Source organism: Typha latifolia, chromosome 9 (assembly GCF_019914945.1).
Source record: "Typha latifolia isolate L0001 chromosome 9, TyphaL0001v2, whole genome shotgun sequence".
Taxonomy (NCBI): Eukaryota; Viridiplantae; Streptophyta; class Magnoliopsida; order Poales; family Typhaceae; genus Typha; species Typha latifolia.
In genome coordinates, this window is record NC_133094.1 from 2844331 (window position 1) to 2863889 (window position 19559).

At 36.5% G+C, this 19559-nt stretch overlaps 3 protein-coding genes across 13 annotated transcripts; 1 reads left to right on the forward strand and 2 right to left on the reverse strand.

Annotated features, from left to right (window-relative positions):
- Positions 1-1575: 1575 nt before the first annotated feature.
- Positions 1576-5178, reverse strand: LOC140794935 (uncharacterized). The gene is made up of 6 exons (XM_073147224.1): positions 3503-5178; positions 3289-3408; positions 2728-2844; positions 2550-2639; positions 2329-2436; positions 1576-2208 (listed from the first exon to the last, which is right to left on the reverse strand). The coding sequence occupies exons 1-6, from the start codon at positions 5039-5041 to the stop codon at positions 2107-2109; spliced, it is 2076 nt and encodes a 691-aa protein (XP_073003325.1). The 5' UTR covers positions 5042-5178; the 3' UTR covers positions 1576-2106.
- A 233-nt stretch (positions 5179-5411) lies between these two features.
- Positions 5412-14855, reverse strand: LOC140794936 (sodium/hydrogen exchanger 6-like). Of its 3 annotated transcripts, none has more exons than XM_073147227.1 (22): positions 14502-14855; positions 13423-13474; positions 13002-13061; positions 12855-12879; positions 12664-12749; positions 12466-12577; positions 11600-11662; positions 11486-11505; positions 11299-11396; positions 10492-10520; positions 9769-9800; positions 9627-9674; positions 9474-9534; positions 9274-9371; positions 9049-9124; positions 8925-8944; positions 8149-8246; positions 7962-8071; positions 7118-7198; positions 6819-6916; positions 6658-6737; positions 5412-5752 (listed from the first exon to the last, which is right to left on the reverse strand). In XM_073147227.1, the coding sequence occupies exons 1-22, from the start codon at positions 14686-14688 to the stop codon at positions 5709-5711; spliced, it is 1578 nt and encodes a 525-aa protein (XP_073003328.1). In that variant the 5' UTR covers positions 14689-14855; the 3' UTR covers positions 5412-5708. The 3 variants fall into 3 exon arrangements, with proteins under 3 accessions (XP_073003328.1, XP_073003327.1, XP_073003326.1); XM_073147226.1 differs by having other exon boundaries at positions 5412-5755; XM_073147225.1 differs by lacking the exon at positions 5412-5752 and adding an exon at positions 6397-6557.
- A 743-nt stretch (positions 14856-15598) lies between these two features.
- LOC140795676 (grpE protein homolog 2, mitochondrial-like) lies at positions 15599-19275 on the forward strand. Of its 9 annotated transcripts, none has more exons than XM_073148383.1 (6): positions 15599-15845; positions 17006-17219; positions 17310-17497; positions 17602-17769; positions 18526-18654; positions 18898-19275. In XM_073148383.1, exons 1-6 carry the CDS (start codon positions 15699-15701, stop codon positions 18991-18993), a joined length of 942 nt encoding a protein of 313 aa, XP_073004484.1. In that variant the 5' UTR covers positions 15599-15698; the 3' UTR covers positions 18994-19275. The 9 variants fall into 9 exon arrangements, with proteins under 9 accessions (XP_073004484.1, XP_073004487.1, XP_073004482.1 ...); XM_073148386.1 differs by having other exon boundaries at positions 17027-17219; XM_073148384.1 differs by having other exon boundaries at positions 15600-15845; positions 17316-17497.
- Positions 19276-19559: the final 284 nt, after the last annotated feature.

A 19559-nucleotide genomic window follows, 5' to 3' on the forward strand; every position in this document is an offset into this window, starting at 1 on the left:
GAGGGGGAAGAGATGAGGGAGATGGGGAAGGTGGCGTGCACGGCAAGGAAGGGAAGAGAAGAAGAGAAGAAAAGAGGGAGGGTGGCAGGGTGGCAGGCCGACGCATGTGCTCGGCACGTGTGTCGGTCAGGAAATTTTTTTTTTTTTTTTTTTTTTTTTTAAATTTGGGGTGTTACATGAAGAGTGAATATTCACATCGTTATTTGGAATATTACATCATATAAGTGGAAGATCTCATCCATATTGTTTGACTCTTAATCACTATATAATTTAGTCTAATCTTCCATTGCCTTATTATCTACATGATACATCTCAAAATCCAACAACTTTACTATGATTGCAGAGATTTCCTACTAATAAATGACTCAGAACCAAGGTTAAAACAACACCTAAACCAGTCCATTGGCATTCCCAGGCATTTGTTAAAAATTTAACAAAGCACATGAGAAGCCCATGGAGTAGCTTTTGCAATTTAATTGTATTTGATATTTGATTTAACATATAAATTCAGTGCGTATATTTTCTATACTCGATGCATATTTTGTTATAATAGTTCATATAATTTATGTATTTGATATGCCAGAGTTTATTATTATAAATCAAAAAAATCAAACACACTTAAATTACAAAAGTTTTGGCGCGTGGACCTCAAAGGGAGGATGCATGATTATTTAATATTTATTTGTTCAAAATTAAGCATAATATAGATACCAGTTGCACAAAAGAATGAGAAGAAGAAAGAAGCAAAAGGTACCTCATAATTCCTTAATTCATTAAGAACTAACTGTATTAGGTTAATAAAAGAAAAAAAAAATCTCTAGGCCCCTTCTTATTCTTTACCAAATTATAATACAGTCATAGCTGCAGTTACTAATACAAATTATAATACAGTCCATATGAATGTCATATTCCTCATGTATGCATCATTATCATTTTACATTATGTGCAAAATTAAACCAAGGAGAGGTTGCACCAAAAAAAAGTGGGCATTCTTCTCATGGCAAATTATTATCTGACACACACCTAGCAAATCATTATTGAATTATTGGCAAAAATGAACATTCAAAACAAAATTTCTAACAAGCATTATAGAGCATAATCAGCAGTATATGAATTATTGACAAATTAGAGGTTACTCCAAAAAAAATATCTAAACAAGCATTATAGAGCATTATAGAGCATAACCAAGGAGAGGTTGCTCCAAAAAAAGTGGGCATTCTTCTCATGGCAAATTGTTATCTGACACACACCTACAAATCATTATTGAATTATTGGCAAAAATGAACATTCAAAACAAAATTTCTAAACAAGCATTATAGAGCATAATCAACAGTATATGAATTATTGACAAATTAGAGGTTACTCCAAAAAAAAAAAATCTAAACAAGCATTATAGAGCATAACCAAGGAGAGGTTGCTCCAAAAAAGGTGGGCATTCTTTTCATGGCAATTTATTATCTGACACATACCTAGCAAATCATTATTGAATTATTGGCAAAGATGAACATTCAAAACAAAATTTCTAAACAAGTATATGTGCACTCATAATAGAATTCTCTATTTAACATGATTCCATAATTCTTTCATCTCCATTGAATAGAAACTTCTGTAATCATCAATGGAAGATTTTGATCGCCAGGGATGAAAAATATTTTCCATGTTATTTGAACTCAGCTAGTCCAGATCCAACAGTAGTGAACAGTCAGTCAGATAGGACAACATCACAGAGATTCTCAGTAAGATAGGAACTATTTATACAAGAATACTGATTAGTAGCAGCTTCTTTTATTTTCTGTGGAAGAAGCTGCTCATGAGAAATAAATCTGAACAAAAGTAGCAGCATCCTACAAAGAATTTTCAATCTCAACTTGCAACTGCTACTTTCTGTAAATTTTACTGAAATGAGGAAAAGGATGTTAAAGAATGATTGCCACTTCTTCGCTGCTCAGATAATTCAGCATGCTGAAGAGACTCATAACTTTCTGTAAATTTTACTGGAATGATGAAAAGGATGTTAAAGAATGATTGCCACTTCTTCACTGCTCAGATAATTCAGCATGCTGAAGAGACTCATTTACTTGTGCTGTTGTTCATAGTCCCTTTATTTCATGCTGCTTCTCGATTTTGTGTTAACTGGACTAGTTGGCTTCCTGTTTCATGCTGTTTTTTCATTTGGATTAGCTGGCTTCTTAAACTGCACTCCTTCACCTATAGGATCAAAAAATTGCAGTAATTCATTTGAATGATGGTAAAGAGTAAGTCCTTTCAAGAGTCAAAAATAGTGATTTTCTTTGAAAAGAGTATATATGATTCGAGTGAAAAAATTACCTGCAAATTTTGTGCCTCAGACAAGAGATTTCCGCATTCTTCAATCAACGCTCTTTCTCTAGTAACAGTTCTTGCAAGATCGGTGGCTCTATCTTCAATTCCTTCAGCCTTCATGACAAGAAGATCAGTTGATTTAGTATGATATTTGACAAGTTACATAGTTCATTATAAATATGCCCATTTGATAACATGCATATTTCATGTATCCACAGTGTTCTCACCGTTGGTAAGAAAGCTTGAACAGAAGACGACAATGACTCCAGCATATGGACCGCAGAATCAAGAACTACTTTGATCTCCCTGACATCTGCCTGCAAATAAAATTTGTATATTTCCAATATTTTAGCATCGCATGCAAAAGAAAAACCATATAGTGTATAGATTGAAGACGAGTCTTACCTTCACATTCCCAATTATTGGAAGACGCAGAGAAGCATCTTGTAGAGCCTTTGTCGCCCCAGAAAGAGAACTTGAATAGTCCCCCTCAAGAATGGTCCATTCATCCAAATATGGCATCTACAATAAAAATATATAAGTTCATCTAACTGAATTTTTCTGGGCACATAAACCTCCAAAATGAGAATATCGTAAACAATCTCAAAGTATAAACATTTGCCAACACGTCTATGTGATACGCTACTGAAATCTTGCAATTTAGAGAAACTTTAAAGTACTTCCAGGACCCATTGAATTTCGTTATTAACTAATCCCTCTAAATTCTTATTAGTTTCACATTGAGGTTCCATTCCTTCAGATAATTCAGTTAACCATTGGTCCAGTTAGGTGCTTTTTACAACAGAAATTGCTGAATCATATCCTATCTAGAACTTAAGAGATCAGATAGAATTCGGTAAAAGAAAAGCTCAATATAATTCAACAGACGGAACTCACTGGTGCATTTTCACTAAATTACAAGAATAAGAATGAACAAATAAAAATAAATAAAAGAATCATCCTTACTTGCACATCAAGGATTGAACATAATCTCTCTCTTCTTTTCCACTGCTCAAGTTCAATTCTCTTCTCTTTAACAGACTCTCGCAATTCTGGAAGTTTATCCGAGAGGCCATATAGTGATTTCTGGAGACAACACGAGTTATTATGCTTAATTCAAGAATGATATAAAAACAAAATTATTTGTTTCAGTTACTAAAGAGTCCATGGGAATACTAACCTCAGCAGCAAGGCTCCGAGCTTTCTCTGCTGCCTGTGCTTTTGCATTCGCAAATCTCCATTGAACATAGCAATTATCCAGCAGTCTGAGCATATGAATATCCTCTTGCCGGCTTGGTGCCTTCTTTCCTTTCTTCACATCCACCCCTGACTTGGCAGCATTTGGCGGTTGTGGAGGCCTTGAAAAGGCAAGGGGCTTATTTACAGCCTTGTTCGGATTAAGCAAATGCGGTTGGCAATTCAATAAGGCCGAGTTCAAAGAGCGGTAGCATAAGGGATTAGATGCTCTAGAAGAGGAACAAGAGTCATCACTGCCATCAGCTACCCGTCTCGCCGACATCGTTGGCAGGAGCTCTGCTGCTGGCATTGATGAACGAACATCCAAAGACGGTCGCCCCCTGGAACTGGACGGACCCAGAAGTGGAGGGCTATCGCAGAGCCTGCCCTGACTACTGACAGTACAAGTCTCCACATCAGAGAACTCTGCTGCCGCAGATGAGCACTCAGACGCAGCATCTGTACACTCCTCCGACTGAAAAGAATTAACTCGGGAAGGTGTTGCGGGTCTCGCACGCCCTCTTCGTAAACCTATTGATCTTGGCGTACTCCCAATTCTATAAGAGTTAGTCCTATCCACGATAGAGGTCATCGGAGTCCCGGGCCTTGGCCTCCGTTTGACATCAAAAACCGATTTTGGGTCCTCCGGAAGCTGCGATTGTTCCCCGGTATTTTCACCAAACAGTTTGAGGGCAGCTCTCCGCCGCTGAGTTGCAGCAGGATTAGGCCGAATCCCAATTGATCCAGGGGTCTCCAAGACGCGACGGACTGAACCAACATGATGGTTCTCGTCGGCGAAGGATTCACTCTCAGAGTCGGTGGCGTCCGGCGACGAAGGGACAGAGGGGGTGCGGCGTGGCTTTGGGTGGGAATTCTTGGGAAGGGAAGGGAGAGCTGAGAATCTTGGAGAAGAGGAGGAGGAGGAGGTGAATTGGTTTTCGGGATGGAAAGAGGGGGAAGAAGAAGGAGAAGAAATGGGTGTGGAGAGGTAGCGGGAGCTGACCTCCCTGGCCCGGCGGCGAAGGCGCTTCGATGCGGTGGTAGGAATGGGAGGAGGCGGAGGAGGAGGAAATGGGGTGGATGCCGGCGCCGTTGGAGCGAGGCTTTCCGGCGGTAGATGTGGTGATGGAGGAGGCGAGGAGAAGGAGGGTTTGGTTTCCATTAGGGATTTTGGTGGTATCGTGATGATACAAAAAGATGGGAGAGGAGAATGGTGTTTGGAGAAGAGGGGGGGGAGAGAGAGAAGTAGCCGTTGGGGGGAAGGGGAGGCGAGGGTCGCGCAACGGCTAGTTTTCTTGTTAGGAGAGGGGTTTAAAGAGGGGAGGGAGTTCATGATAACGGTCGAAAAATAGAGTCGGGAAACCGACAGGAATATTAGGATTCTGGATTTGTGAAGGATCGGGTTAACTTGGGCCCGGATCCGTTTTAATTTTAGCCAGTTTTGCTCCGATTGGATGCTCATTAGGATCCGATCCATGATCATTAATGATCCACGAGCTTATTTTGCATATTTATTATTGGTCAGATGTTACACATACGAAAATCAACAGTAAAGAATAAATAATCATGCACGCACCGACGTTTTTTCTTTTGTTTTTCTTTTCCCACTGAGAAAAGATTGGGAATTTGGGTGATCAGAGATGATAAGAGTCCGCAGGGAGGAATTCCTGCCAGGCGTATTACTTTTAAGAGATTGCAGCAAAAAATGACCTAAAACCAAAAGCTTCGTCTATAGGCATTGTAGAAAGGATCAAATATGACCCTAATCGCTCTAGTACAATGGATCGAGGGGGTGCAGAGGAAATGCAAGACGATATAGAGGACACGTTCAGAGTCAGGCAACAAGGTAAAGATTCTATGAAAACGGGAGAAAAATGCATTTTATGGTAACATGAAAATGATTCGTATAGGCTGATATCATTATATATACAGAAGATGGATCCAATAGTCTCAACAGTCCATGCTGATGGCTGTAATCATCTCTAAAGCAAATTCCATGTAATATACAATCTACCATCCTACCACATTGATCTGTGTGACTAGAATTAGGTATATGTCTAATTACGATTTTATATTCCATGAAGAGGCTGATGAACTTGAGGTGGCTCTGGAGATCCCCTGATGGTTAAGTCAAGTCCCAAGGCATCTCCTTAATGCCGGAATCCTCCTCTCCTGCTATTTTGAGGTAGATCATCTGCTATATAAAAGAGAGAGAGAGAGAGAGAGAGAGAGAGAGAGAGAGAGAGAGAGAGAGAGAGTTTAGAATTACAATAATCTGCAGAGGAAATAATGAAATGCAATCCAAAAGAACCCATGTCCAAATTAACGAGCCTTCTTTTGTAAGAGTAAAAGATTGTAATCATCCAATCTTCCTCAACAATGAGGGTAGCTAGAGCATGACTCAATGATGATAATGGGCAATGGAAAGAATTGATGGAATTTTACAGGCAGGCATCAGCCTTCTATAAATTGGTTGTTGGAGCAATATGATACAATTTGTCTAAAAAGCTACAAAACCAACTGACGGATGTATAAAATGACATCTTCTAAACATGGAAACATTGTGGCAAGGGAAAAAGATAACATTTATTCCCCAATTGTTTCGAGCCTGCCAAAGAAAATGTTTGTCGCGCAACGTATAAAAAGTTGACAATAGCGGCCATAAGATGTAGCAATCGATGCAAGCATCGATTGATGTACTGGTTGGTCATGAAGTGAATGCAGTGGCACTTCAAAATATCCCTCCAATAAATGGTCACAAATGTCTTATATGAAATTTAAAAAAAAAAAACTGAAGAAAACTGCCAAAAGAGTATTGGACTATGATGCACCACAAAAGAACCCAGTCAAACGTTGTTATGTTTCCCTAATTTCTTAAAGAAAGATGTGAATCCCTTCAATTAAGGGAAATCTACATTGGCATGGGATAGGAGCTGGAATTGTCTATATACATTGATCAGTGCCAGCCATGATAAATGCATCTTCAGAGTGCAACCAAACTAGAAGCAAACAGGTATATAAGGGACAAATCAAATCCATGTTAGGATGACATGGCAACATGAATAAGTTGAAAGCATGAGAAAAAGTATAGTTCCTTACCAAAATCCTCTTCATCCTCATTTTGACTAGTGAAAAATGGAGTCAAATAATTTTTATCCAATGCAGTGAAAGATGAAGTGCTGCACCATTAATAAGAAAAAGTTAAGCAGTTATAAGAAAATGAAGTATATGGAGCCAGAAATGAGAATGCTAAATAAAACCTTTTGTGGAACTCTTTAAGTTTCATCTTTAATCTGCTCCCAGATGAAGTGCCCACTTCATAAGATGGGGCAATGTAGCCATTATTTTCTTCATAGTTCTGCAAGCATGTGAAATGATATGAAAATTACAGGCTAAATTCTTCACACAAGTACCTATAGAAGATCACCCGACTGACAAGTAAAGATAGAAGCAAAGAATACAATATAAACATATGACAACAAAACTCTATAGTTTGTCAAAACACAGAAGAATATAAATAGAAAAATAAATAAATGTGTTCTATCTTCTTAGAACTTACATCAATTGGGATATTTTGGTTATCACCAACAACTTCGAGAGCTTCAAGCATGGTACCTGTCGAGCCTCCAATTAATAGCACCTGTATGGCCATTGAATGAAAAGAAAATACTTCAAGCAATGGAATTTTTTTTTCTAATAGTAAATGTCAGCAGTCAGCTCATCTTACCAAACAAATTGCCCAATAAAATTTCTTTAGAGGTAGATATCTAGATTGGATGATCAATATCATTATCTCGTTCAACATGTATAAAGCACCTCACATACTAATATTATGACATGAATCAAAATCAATTTTTTGTGTTACAGAAATATTCCATAAGTCCCTGTGTCCTTAGATAATAATGAATGGAAATACAATTTTGATGTCCTATCACATCCCTCACAAATAAAATACAAGAAACCAGAAAATACTAAGCCATCTCTCCCCCCCTCCATACAGGTTTAAAAAACCTCGCATACTAATATTTTCATTTAGCCCTCCTCCCCCTCTCTCATTCCAGCAGTTAAAACCATCTGACACAACTCATAATGCTATAAAAAGTAGAAACCAAATAATAAACCAGATCTGAACAACACTTGCTAGCTTTCCAGTCCTTTTTAAATCAGGACCACTATGTGTGCCAGGAGTTCACAGCAATGCGAATTTGCTATAAGTGATATACATTTTTACATTAATAAATCCACTAAACAAATATATTTCACATGTAGGGCTTCGAGAAGGAAAATGTAGGAACACTAAATGTGGCAAGAAAAATGTGATGATGTTACCTTATTATGTGTTTTTTGCATTTTTGGGTGTTTATAAACAACTAAAATCAAACATCAATAGTAAGATGACCAACCGTTAGGACAACTATTGCTGTGGTAGCTGTGAATATAGTCTTTCCATGCCCTTCAGGAAGTTCATGTACTGATTGGAGAGCAAGAGCAAAAGCCATTGCCCCTCTAAGTCCTGTTTGCACATAAAATAACAATTTAAAAAGCTATTTAACCATGATCCTTCAGTTAAGAGTAGTCAATTGTACTCACCACTGTACCAAAGTGCCTTCTGATGTTTTAGAGGTATCTTGCGGTTTGCTGGTCGAACCAAGTTGACCAAGTAAGCACAGGAAAACACATTCGCTGCCCTATAAAGTGAAAAAGAGAACAAACCAATGCAAGCATAAATGTTAATAGGAAAATCATAAGCAACAAAAGTTTATTTACAGAAAGAGAAGAAATCAAAACCATACACACAATGAAAGTGAAACACATCTTTTGTAGCAAAGTAAAAGATGTCACAGAAGAAGGTGTCATATGCTAGTAAATATTCTAACTCACATAAGTTATGCACACAATCAAAATCATAAACACAATGAAGTATGTCTTTTGTAGAAAAGTAAAAGAAGTCACAAAATGAAAAAAAGTGTCATATGCTTGTAATATTCTAACTCACATAAGTCATGCACATATTCTTTTTTTCCTAAATGCAGAACACAAAAGGTAATTCCTACTTGAGTAGATTCAGTATAATTTCAAACTAGTACTCCTAAATTTCAACAAGACATCTTTCAAAACCCAAAATGTAAAACTCATAATAAAACTCATTTTCTGGGCAGTGCCCAAAGTTCCTAACTCCTAAACATATAGCAAGTTGGAAAGGTAAGTCCTTCCTGATGAGTTTGTATAATAAACCAACTTAGAGAAAGCTCACTAAGCCACAGTAATGATAACTATGATGGCCTCTGTATATCAAGACATGAAAACGATAATGTAGCTTGACAAGCAACAACCACTAGAAAAGTTATAGGGGAAAATGTGCATACCTCGCAACTACTATGAACAGCTGTTTTTCAATTAAAAAATTGAGTCAAGGAACAATTCTAATGCCATAATGCAATTTTAAAAGCTTAAAACAATGTCTACAAAATTAAAGATTTCAAAGGATACAATTGAGAAGAAGATAAAGCCAATATGTGACCAGCTATGCTGTTCCATGGCAATATCGAAACCCATATATATAAACCTGCAAGTAAAATAACATAGTGAGAACAAGGAATAATGAAGGTGGCAGCTAAGTAAACTATTGTCGCTGAGTAGGAGGAATAATTAAAGTGTTAATACATGAATTTAAAAAACATGAATGAATGATTCAAGATGTACATGTTAGCTTACACAAATGTTTCTGCCAACGATGATATTAAGTGGAAAAAAGCAGCAGCAAACCGCTGAGAATTTTCTGACAAATTGGAGAAAGTGTAATGCTTCATGACCTGAAAACGACAAAAGGAAAAGAATACGAGGATATGAACTGACAAAGGACTTTAATGAAATACCATTATCTATAGCAGTATCAAGTACGCAGATGAACTTACAATCCCAGTGAACAATATAGAAACAATTCCAGATAAGCCAAGTCCTTCTGCTAACATGTACCTATAAAGAAGATACAATGATGAATAAGTCATGACTGCCCATTTAAACTAAGTGCAGGAGGTATTAAACTACTAATCCAGAATTTTTCTTACGAGAAGTAAGGGAAGAGAACAAACAAGCAGCACTCCAAGTTCTGAAGACTGAAAGAAAAATCATGTCAGAAATTCTAGCAGTTCCACTATCATATCAGTCAGTAAAGAAATTAAGGTTAGGAGACAAGTTAATAATACTTACTTATCAACATCCAATCCAGCATACTTAAAAAGGTATGAAGTGGTTAAGGATTCTCAGGATGCATGAAGGGTGGCAAAAATGCAAGCTCAGCAGTACACAAGCAACAAAACCAAAGCATACTGAGAAGAATTACAAATTGAAAAAATCATCCACATGTTGAGAAATGTCTACTTTACACATGGTATTTCCATCCTCTTGACACAAAACAATCCAATGGTTAGGTTAAATCTGTCTGAAGAATGTATAACAAGAACATGGTAACATATAAAAATAAAACATCAGAAGTTCACAGCCTATGGCCTCCCTACATACAAAACACAAGAAGGTCAATTGGTTCATATTAAAATACTTCAGGTTAGGAACTTATAGCTGTGACAAAGTTTCTTCCATCAAAAGCATCTTATGACTAAGAGGACTGCAAAAAAAAAAATCTAAAAAAGGTGGCTTCCTCTAAGACTAAATATTGTAGTGTGCAAGTAATTATTTAAATATTTAATCTTTTTAGATGTCTACAGAATCCAGCACCTTTATGAATTCAGTCTACTTTATTTCTAGGTCTATTGTGCACCTTCGTATCGAAAGAAATCCAGTTGGAAAAAAAGAAGATCAGCAAGGTCTATAATAAAATAGTTTTCCTTCCAGAACAGCAGAAAAGAATGCTCATGGAATAAACAGATTCCTTCAAATTGAAATTATGATAAGAGATGATTTTCAAAAGGATATCAAAGCAGAAATGAATCCAACTCCAACACCTGTAAAATAGGAAATTACATAGCTTTAGTCACACATAAGATCAAGGCAGGTACTTTGAGTGCAATATTTCAGAAACATAGCTAACTAAGGTGCAGGAGATAAAAATAGCTTGAGGTAAATCTATCACATTTTAATTGAAACATATCAGATTATCTTGACACACTATTATACAGAAAGATAATCACTAAATGCAAAATGCATAAAAGAAACTGCTTCTGTCATGAATGAATAACAAAATAAACAAAAATCATATGCAAATAAAGAATAATAGCTAAATGTTTACCAATATCTACCAATAATTAAATTTGGCAGCATATAATTCTGAATATGTTGTAACTTGTAACCTCATTGTTATATTTGTATATATCCTACAAGCTTGGACAGATGCCAAGGGAAGCTCAATGAAAGTAATCATAACATTCTTAGCAATGACAGGTTCGAGTTTCCTAATAACACATATATTTGATAAAAGATGACTGTGTTGGTCACGACCTCTATGTCTAATGACAGCAGGCTAGCATAAAATTATTGCACATGTTCATCACACATCACTTACCAGAGTTTCTTTTATTTTATTTACACAACAAGTAATGCAGCGAAAAAAAGAGAGTATATACTGGCAATTGATTAAAAAGCTTTATGTGATCATGTGAAAAATGAAAATATCATTTCCAAGAATTTGATTCATCTCCAAATTGAGGAGGAAGATATAGTTCATGATGAAACTGAATTGCAAATTCTATTCATGACAAATTTCAGTTAAAGTTAGGCACCAACCTGAAGACAACGAGCCAACAAATGTCTCAAGAAATTGTACAATAACCATAAAAAAATTCTCTCCAGATGAAGCATGACTTCTCACTGATGACATTGTCCTGGAGTAAAACATTAATGTATCTTAAGAGAAAAGACAATGTGGAGCATCGAAGAGCAAGCTCAAGCAGATAAGCACAAACAAACAAACCTGAACAAGGAAATTGCCATCTGCATTTACCAACAAGGAAAAAGGCAAATGATTAGCATATAATATCAACGGAGTTCAGAATTTGCTGGTTTTTCTAAAAGAAAATATACATACAGCATCATTTAAGACAGATTCACCAAACACCAAAGCATACAGGTTCATGTCAGTTCCAAGTTCCTGCATAAGCAAGGGTGAGAAATCTATTGTCCAAATTATTCAGTAGAATTAGGTTTCTCAATGACTACCATAATAATAATGGATAGGCACAGAAAGGCTACAAAACTAATCTATGAAGGATACCGCATTATATGGTTGCATCAGGCATAGGCGCATGGCAAATCAAGTTAGATTCAGCAAGTCCTTTAAATAAATACAATATATTATAATACATGGGTTTGAAGAGAGATGAGAAACAAAGGTGATAATCAGGCAGCATTAACAAGAACAACTAGAGTTCAAAATCTGTCTTCAATGAAATACAAGAGATTTAAAAACATTGCAACTGGATGAGCTGCCTAGTTAGCAATCACCAAGGCGATAATCTAGAGCTAGTCCTACAAAGTTTCATCATTTCTATGTTGACTTTGCATCAAAGAATTTACAGACATTTAAACTTTGAGCCAACAGAAAATGTGTTCCCACTAATTAGGCTCCTGGGCCTGGGCAAATATGGAGTCTAAGGAGGGTACATGTAGACAACCTAACCCATTGCCAAAAAGGTTGCTTCGTTGTCTTGACTGCACACCAAAATTGACGTTCACAATCTTTGCCAGAATACTAAGTTACAAACTCTAAATCTAAACTATGGGACCTATTTAGTATAGAAATTTTGGTATAACAAGCGCGTAGGAAAATGTTGGTGAAAAAAAATCTTATTTGAGAAATATAAAAGGAAATAATGTACTCTAGTTGAATCAATGAATCAAATCATTATGCCCTTGCAAACAATTAGACAATATAAGGGAAGAATAAATGCACACCTGGAATATGGATAATACTGTTACAGGATCAGTTGCTGAAATAAGAGCGCCAAACATAAGGCATTCAAACAAAGGGAGTTTATACATGAGAAATGTCAAACCACCAAGGTACCTGCAACAGTATCAAAAATTATTTGATACGAGGATTTTCTTTTTCTGTTTGCAATTAACCAGGGAAAACATATAGAGCATGCTTACACTAGAAGGCCTGTCACAATTGAAGCAATAAATGTCCCAAAAATAGCAAATGTGACAATTGCTCCAAAGTTTGAAAAAAATGGTTTCTGAAAAAAAAAAATTGGAGAATATGTTAAGTGGAAACCCATTGCAAGAAGAACAAATCAAATCAAATACAAGTTAAGAAAGTGATTCATATCTGGAGTACTTACCGGTGCTAAGCTAAATCCTGACTGGGTAAGGTAAAGTTAAGAAAAGCAAATCAAATACAACACATCTCCACTAAAGGGTCAATAATATAATAGCTGAATGATGTAAAATATGATAGTTTAGACATGTAAAAGACTAAAAGAGGATATAATATGATTGGAGGTAACAAGAATAGGAAGAAGAACTCTTCATGGAAATTGAACCACGTCCTGAAGAGAAAGAAAAGAATCAAGGTCAGAAGACAAATCATCAGGGCAGGTGTTAAATATAGAGTCATTTACATTTACATTTTACAATTCACGAAATTCAAAAATAAGTTCATCGTTCTCTAATATCACAATCTTCCAGGGAAGTTTATATTTCTTATGTATGCAAGCAAGTTAGGTCAGGAGGCAATATGCCCTATAATTTCCAAAAGTTTACACATTTATTAATCAAAAAGTTTATTTCAGTATGAAAATAAAAGTCATCATCCACTGGCTTGAGCTCTTTTGATAAATAGATTACGATATCAGTCCTTTCTCAGAAACACGCATCCACATTATGAAAGGAGGTTTAAGCAATACAAACCTAGTACTTGTTTCTGTATTTGAAATGTTAGCGAGCCCACCAACAATTAGACCTGCAACATAAAACCACCGAGTCTTTCATGTTTATCTTTCTTCTTTACAAAATTACTTGTACTTTTCCAAGTTTACAAAACTCCAGCATATTGATTGTAGTAAAACCTTAAAAGCATGAAGAAGTTATCTCATGATTTGCCAACTAAAAGTTGGAATTTACAAAAAGATGCAAACACGTTCTCCAGCATGCATTTCAAAGAATTAAAGAAATAGTCATGAAAAGGCATTCCAAAGTTGTAAGTATGACGGATCATTAAAAGTATGTGCCACAACCATTCTTTTGGATGCCCCATTAAGTAGCAACCTCTGAATCCAGAACTGATCAAACTTTAATAATTACACTTGTGAATTAGACATAATCGACCAAGAGAGAGACCTGACAATTGTTAAGAAGATAATGGGTCTTTCATATTCTCATTTGGGGATGTTGATTCACCTAAAAGCTCCTGCTAGTTACGCTATATTGAACCCCCTTACCTACCAGTCCTAAGAAGACATACTGCCTTTACATCTTCATGAATCTATATGAAAAAGGGTGCACCGTTACTATATTAAAGTCCACATTTAAAAGCTTCCAATATCTCCTACTATCCTTGACTGATAAAGATGTCGTAACTGTCAGATACCCAAAAGGACTTTCTGATCAAAATTATTAGGTTATGTACAAACGGAAAAGAATAATGAAATAAGGAATGGCAAAGCGATGCATACGATCGCATCATCATTTACCTTCCGTTTAAAAAGACGCTCTTTCCTTCTTAAAGTTCCACAATTCACCAGAGAATACTACCAAGACTAATTTGTAAATGAAATGGTATAAGAAAACTACTAATTGCACAACTTCTTCCAACTCTCTCATGTCAGAGACCACACAAAAGAGAAGTAACCGTGCGCGATCTTGCACTCATCCACCAGATATTTCGCCTTCGATCAAACAAATCGATTGCTCCAATGATCCACCTCAACAAGCAGGATCAAGAACAAAACTAGTCAACGAACAATCGAGATGATGAGGGGGTTAGTTACCGATGAGGAGGGAGGCACTGGCCTCGGGGAGGTAGTAGAACTTGTGGCGGCGGAGAACGTGTCCAAGGACGAAGGAGAGAACGAGCATAGAGATCTGTAGCAGGACCCCCACCCCTGCCGCCTGCTGCTCCTTCCCCGGCGGCGGCGCCACCATCTCCGGAGGCGGTGCCGTCATGTTAAACTCCATCTCCTCCCCTCTCCGCCGCCCTCGAAACCCTAATTCTCTCCTCTCTTGTGCTTCTTCTGCTACTTCTTCCTCTATTCCTTATTCTTCTTCTCTTCTCTTATTCGGGGAGTCTTCCAGACCCTCTCGTTTCGCCTTCGGAAATGCCTAAGAATTGAAGCAAAACGGACGATCCTATACGAGCGCGGTAGTTGATTTTACCTGACGAGGTAGCGCATAGAAAAGTCCTATGCGTGTATTTGACCTCAACAGTGCATCTCAACCGTCCAACTATATCAAAATCTTGATCTCGCCTTTAATTATGCATGTATTTATGGAGTTTTTGACCAAACTAAACCCTGTTTTTTATTCTTTTTACTGAAATGGACCAGCGCTCTCTAAATTTATTACCAAATAAGATCTAATTAACTGTAGTCCTAATAAAAATACTAAACTAATTAATATTTTTAAAAATACTAATTAATTTAGTATTTTATTGTTAGGTAATTTTTTTTCTTAACTACTAAAAGATTAAATTAAAAGAATTTATATACATAAAATATCGATTAAATAAAAATATCAAATTAATTAATATTTTTATTAGGACTACAGTAAATTAAACTCATTTGATAATAAATTAATGGTACGGTGTGTTTAAAATATAGGGAAAAGGGGAAAAAGAGTCAATTTTGGGATTTGACCTAGCCCAACAAAATTGAAGGCCAGATTGGAATTTTTCCAACCCTGGCTCAAACCTAGCTATTCTATAAACCCCTTTCACCCTTAAACCCTTATTCGCAAGACAAAATTACCCTCATATTTTGCAGCAATATACACGAAAACCATACTAATTCACCATCATCTCTGAGGGCAAAATGGTCTTTATGTAAGAATTTTCTCCATAATGGGTTTCTATTTCTTCTCTTCCAGAAGCTCCTTTCTCGCCTCTTCCATTCGTTCTTCTCACCACTGCTGAAGCCTGTGTTCGATTTCTCTTTCTATTCCTTAATCTTTTCTGGTTTCGATCGAAGAAGATGATAGGTTCTAGGTTTTTCTCTCGTATTTCGAGAAGCGGCATCACTAGCCGCTTGCTCTCGGCTTCGTCTCGGCCGGAGGCGTTCGGGAATCTCTCGAGTGGCTTCCGTTCGCTGACCGAGTCCACTCCATGCTTCCCAATCAAGGTGAGATTTTGACGGTACCTTTGGGTTTTTAATGTCGTATTGGGAACTGGGTGTTGATAAAATCTGTTTTTTCTTTTTATTTTTTATGTACTTTATATGGTATTTATCGACTGTTGATAGGCTTGATGCTGAATTCTAGTTGTCCGACGTGAAGTTGGCTAATTTTTCAAACTCTCCTGGAGGCGTTTATTGGATTTCTGTAGCATTTTGTTTAGGTTATATGGGTTTATAAATTGGGGCTACAGTTCTTCCTATGCAAGTGGAAAAAATAAACTCACGTTTTAGATTAAGTATCAGATGTTAGCTTTATAGCAGTTTTATTGGCCAAGAATTAAATGAGTTTGTGCTTTTGCTTTTATTTTTATCCCAAAGCTAAACATAGTTCGACTGTTATTATTCATGTGCCCATAAATTTTCCTGTCTCTGTATTGAACGGATTAACTCCATAGTTGTTCTATTAGACTTTTTTTTTTCTGTTGTGCATATGAATCCATTTATTTTCTTCGCAATTCGATAGTTTCTACTAGGCCTATGGGAAAACAAATTGATTAGGTATCAAGAAAGCATGAGCTTCTTACAAAGGAAACCATATTGAATCATAAGTAATCTGATCACAAGCTTTAAGTATTTAGCAGATTCTTGTATCTAGTGTATCTCTATCTGAAATAAGATCAAAATCTGATGAATGTGCTACATGAAATTAACAGAAGGAGGACGCTGGATATAGAAAAGAGGAACTAACCGTTTGCCTTTTCATTTTCTCAGTTGATTTTATCCTAAAAGCATAAGGGAAGTGTTTCCACCAATTCTGCAAAGATGCCCAATAAGTTTATCTTACTGTCCTGCTGGCTTGCTCAATGTAAGTAGTTGGATCCCGAAAGGCAAAGGAATTGAAAAGAGTAGTAAAAGAGGCAAAATTTGAGGGATAAGAAGGGAATGGTATATATATACATATATATATATATAAACACACACACACATACAGCCAATCTTACATTAGTTCTCTTGTTGACATAAATGTTTCACCAATTCATTGTTTCAATTGCCTTCACATCAGACAATTTGGTTGTTATCCTTATGTTTTGGATTGGGTGGGTATGGTGAAAGTGCATGCCAATTATTTTTCTTCTTATTATTATCATTTCTTTCTAACTAAGCAGGTCCCTTGTCAGTCAAACCAGGTTTTCGGACAATTAGGTCTAGCAAATACTTCCTTTCAAAGATTTGGGTTCTCATCTTCAGCATCTCCTCAACCAACTGAAAAGGAAGGGAACCAATCCGTGGAGCATGAAACTTGCTTGGAAGAAGGAACTGGCGCTGAATCTTCCAAGACCAGTAGTAGTTCTACTGGTTCAGACAATGTACCAGATGCAGGTCATTTTTCAGAATCCAAGGATTCCAAGACCCACTCTGATAAAAGGAGGAGGAGAAGAGGTACTAAACGAACTGCATTTTCTGATTCAGATACAGAGGCTGAGCTATCAATGGAAGATCTGGTGAAACTAGTTGCTGAGAAGGAAGAATTACTGAAGTTGAAGCACAAGGAGATTGAAAAAATGCAAGATAAGGTTCTCCGCAGCTATGCAGAAATGGAGAATGTTATAGACAGGACTAGACGTGAGGCAGAAAACTCGAAAAAGTATGCAATACAGGTACCATCATCAAGTCTTCTCTTTTCTGCATCAGGTCTTCATCTACGTATTTCCTTCTTTCTTCTAATAAGTTCACATCTTATGGAACTCTCCATTGCTTACAGAGCTTTGCTAAGAACTTGCTAGATGTTGCTGATAATCTGGGAAGAGCTTCATCGGTAGTCAAGGAAAGCTTTTCAAAAATTGATGCATCTAAAGACTCTGTTGGAGCTGTGCCACTTCTAAAGACTCTACTTGAGGGTGTTGAAATGACCGAAAAGCAACTTGCAGAGGTAATTTTTATTTTTCTCTGTTTTAGGCATGGTTTAGATTTTTAAAATTGTGAGAAGAATTACTTTCATAGTGAAATTAATATGATTCCATAAGTAGAAGTTTGATATGTGTTTTATTATATATCATGCCAATTTCCTTTCTTTAAGTAGGATAGTTAGTAGTTGGAGTAATGTTGTTGGTCACATCCACAAAGTTGACTGTTGGAGACGAACCATGCTTACATATAAAGGCTAAGTTAGAGCCCTTGGCATGTAATAGATGAAACTTGAATTGTACGAGATAAATAGGCAATTAATTGGTTGATTGTTGGAGATGCAACAAGAGGTTTTTCACTTGGAATTAAGTTGGTGTTACATTTGGTATGTTAGTCTGGAACTGTAGAACTTCCCATTTGGTGTTTGTAATACCTATTTTCTGTGCTGACTATCCTGTTACCATTTGGCCAATCACAAATGTAGGTGGCATAGAGGATATGTGCTCCAAAAAATCCTAATGAATTGAATGAAATGGCTATTGAAGTGTTAAATCTTGTTTCACAGTTTTAACACAATTTTTTAGTCTAGCCTTGTATGTGTAGTGAGTGTATTTAGTGGCCAAATTGTGAACCTTCGATAAAAGAATTAAGAATGTCGACTGTAATGAGACACATTCGTTCTATTTCATCTCAGCAGCTGTGGCCTTTTATTGCCTGTCTTCATCTTTCAAGGAATCATTGGTGTTGTCTATAGTCCTAGAACTGTTTCTTCTTCTTTCAGGTATTTAGGAAGTTTGGGGTGGAAAAGTTTGACCCTATGAATGAGAATTTTGATCCTCATAGGCATCATGCAGTTTTCCAAATTCCTGATGCTTCAAAACCTCCTGGTTCTGTAGCAGCTGTTGTTAAGGTACACATTTGCTGATTTTCTTCTTCTTTTCTTTTTTTAAATTGATGAAGGAACTTATATATCTTTTTGGTTCTTTCTTTCCCAAAACCTTGCATATGCAACTCTGCTCTCCTCATCCTAGATATTGTCTGAAACGACTTCCAAGTTCTAACTTAATTTTTCACCCACTATCAAAATAGCACCTTTGTTTTGAGGTGTAAACATCGTGTAAATCCTGATCGTTATGGTCTCCTTGCATTGCAGGTGGGGTATATGCTTTATGACCGCGTCCTGCGACCAGCTGAAGTTGGTGTAACTGAAGGTCTAAACAATGATGCAGATCAAAACTCTACCAAATGAGTTGTAGATGGGCAGCAAAATTTTCCTAGAACATGCTAATGATGGTTTCTGCAATAGGGGTTGAATTGGTTGTAGTTCGACTTCACATGACCAGTTGGACAGCCTGGGAAAAAAAATCTTGGTCCTTTTGTTCCAAGAATACTTGATTGACATTGTCATTGACAAAGATGCTACAAATGTTGCAGCTGATATGATATTATTTTTTTGCTGGAAATGGATCTAGAAAATGAGTTGTATGTTTGAATATATTCACATTGAGAAGAACCATTACATTTGGGTTTATTATTCACTTTTATTCGGTATATAACAAACTTCCCTGATGGGTATCGATACTTGAACTAATAATAATCTGTTAGCAAACATGCTTCTATTGAAACTAGAATCAATGCAAGCTCCATGCTCTGGCTTGATACTAACAGCTTGCCAGAAATAGGTAAAAAGTACTATGTATGTCATGTCTCTTCAATTCAGTAATCTATCTCCCTTCATTGTTGCGTACTAAATAGGTTTACTTTTTGAATTAAAAATAATTGTCTCTTTTTGAAGCAATAGAATTCTATTTTTAT

What these genes read in the sequence shown, in the direction of transcription:
- LOC140794936 (XM_073147225.1), bottom strand. Translation starts at nt 14,688, where the DNA reads ATGGAGTTTAACATGACGGCACCGCCTCCGGAGATGGTGGCGCCGCCG. An exon ending in AATCTGTCTTAAATGATGCT is followed by an intron (nt 11,506 to 11,599) that starts GTATGTATATTT and finishes TGGTAAATGCAG; the next exon opens with ATGGCAATTTCCTTGTTCAG. An exon ending in GCTTTATCTTCTTCTCAATT is followed by an intron (nt 8,945 to 9,048) that starts GTATCCTTTGAA and finishes ATTGAAAAACAG; the next exon opens with CTGTTCATAGTAGTTGCGAG.
- LOC140795676 (XM_073148380.1), top strand. Translation starts at nt 15,699, where the DNA reads ATGATAGGTTCTAGGTTTTTCTCTCGTATTTCGAGAAGCGGCATCACT. An exon ending in CTCCATGCTTCCCAATCAAG is followed by an intron (nt 15,846 to 17,005) that starts GTGAGATTTTGA and finishes CTAACTAAGCAG; the next exon opens with GTCCCTTGTCAGTCAAACCA. An exon ending in CCGAAAAGCAACTTGCAGAG is followed by an intron (nt 17,770 to 18,525) that starts GTAATTTTTATT and finishes TTCTTCTTTCAG; the next exon opens with GTATTTAGGAAGTTTGGGGT.
- LOC140794935 (XM_073147224.1), bottom strand. Translation starts at nt 5,041, where the DNA reads ATGATCATGGATCGGATCCTAATGAGCATCCAATCGGAGCAAAACTGG. An exon ending in CAATAATTGGGAATGTGAAG is followed by an intron (nt 2,640 to 2,727) that starts GTAAGACTCGTC and finishes TTTTATTTGCAG; the next exon opens with GCAGATGTCAGGGAGATCAA. An exon ending in TTCAAGCTTTCTTACCAACG is followed by an intron (nt 2,437 to 2,549) that starts GTGAGAACACTG and finishes CTTGTCATGAAG; the next exon opens with GCTGAAGGAATTGAAGATAG.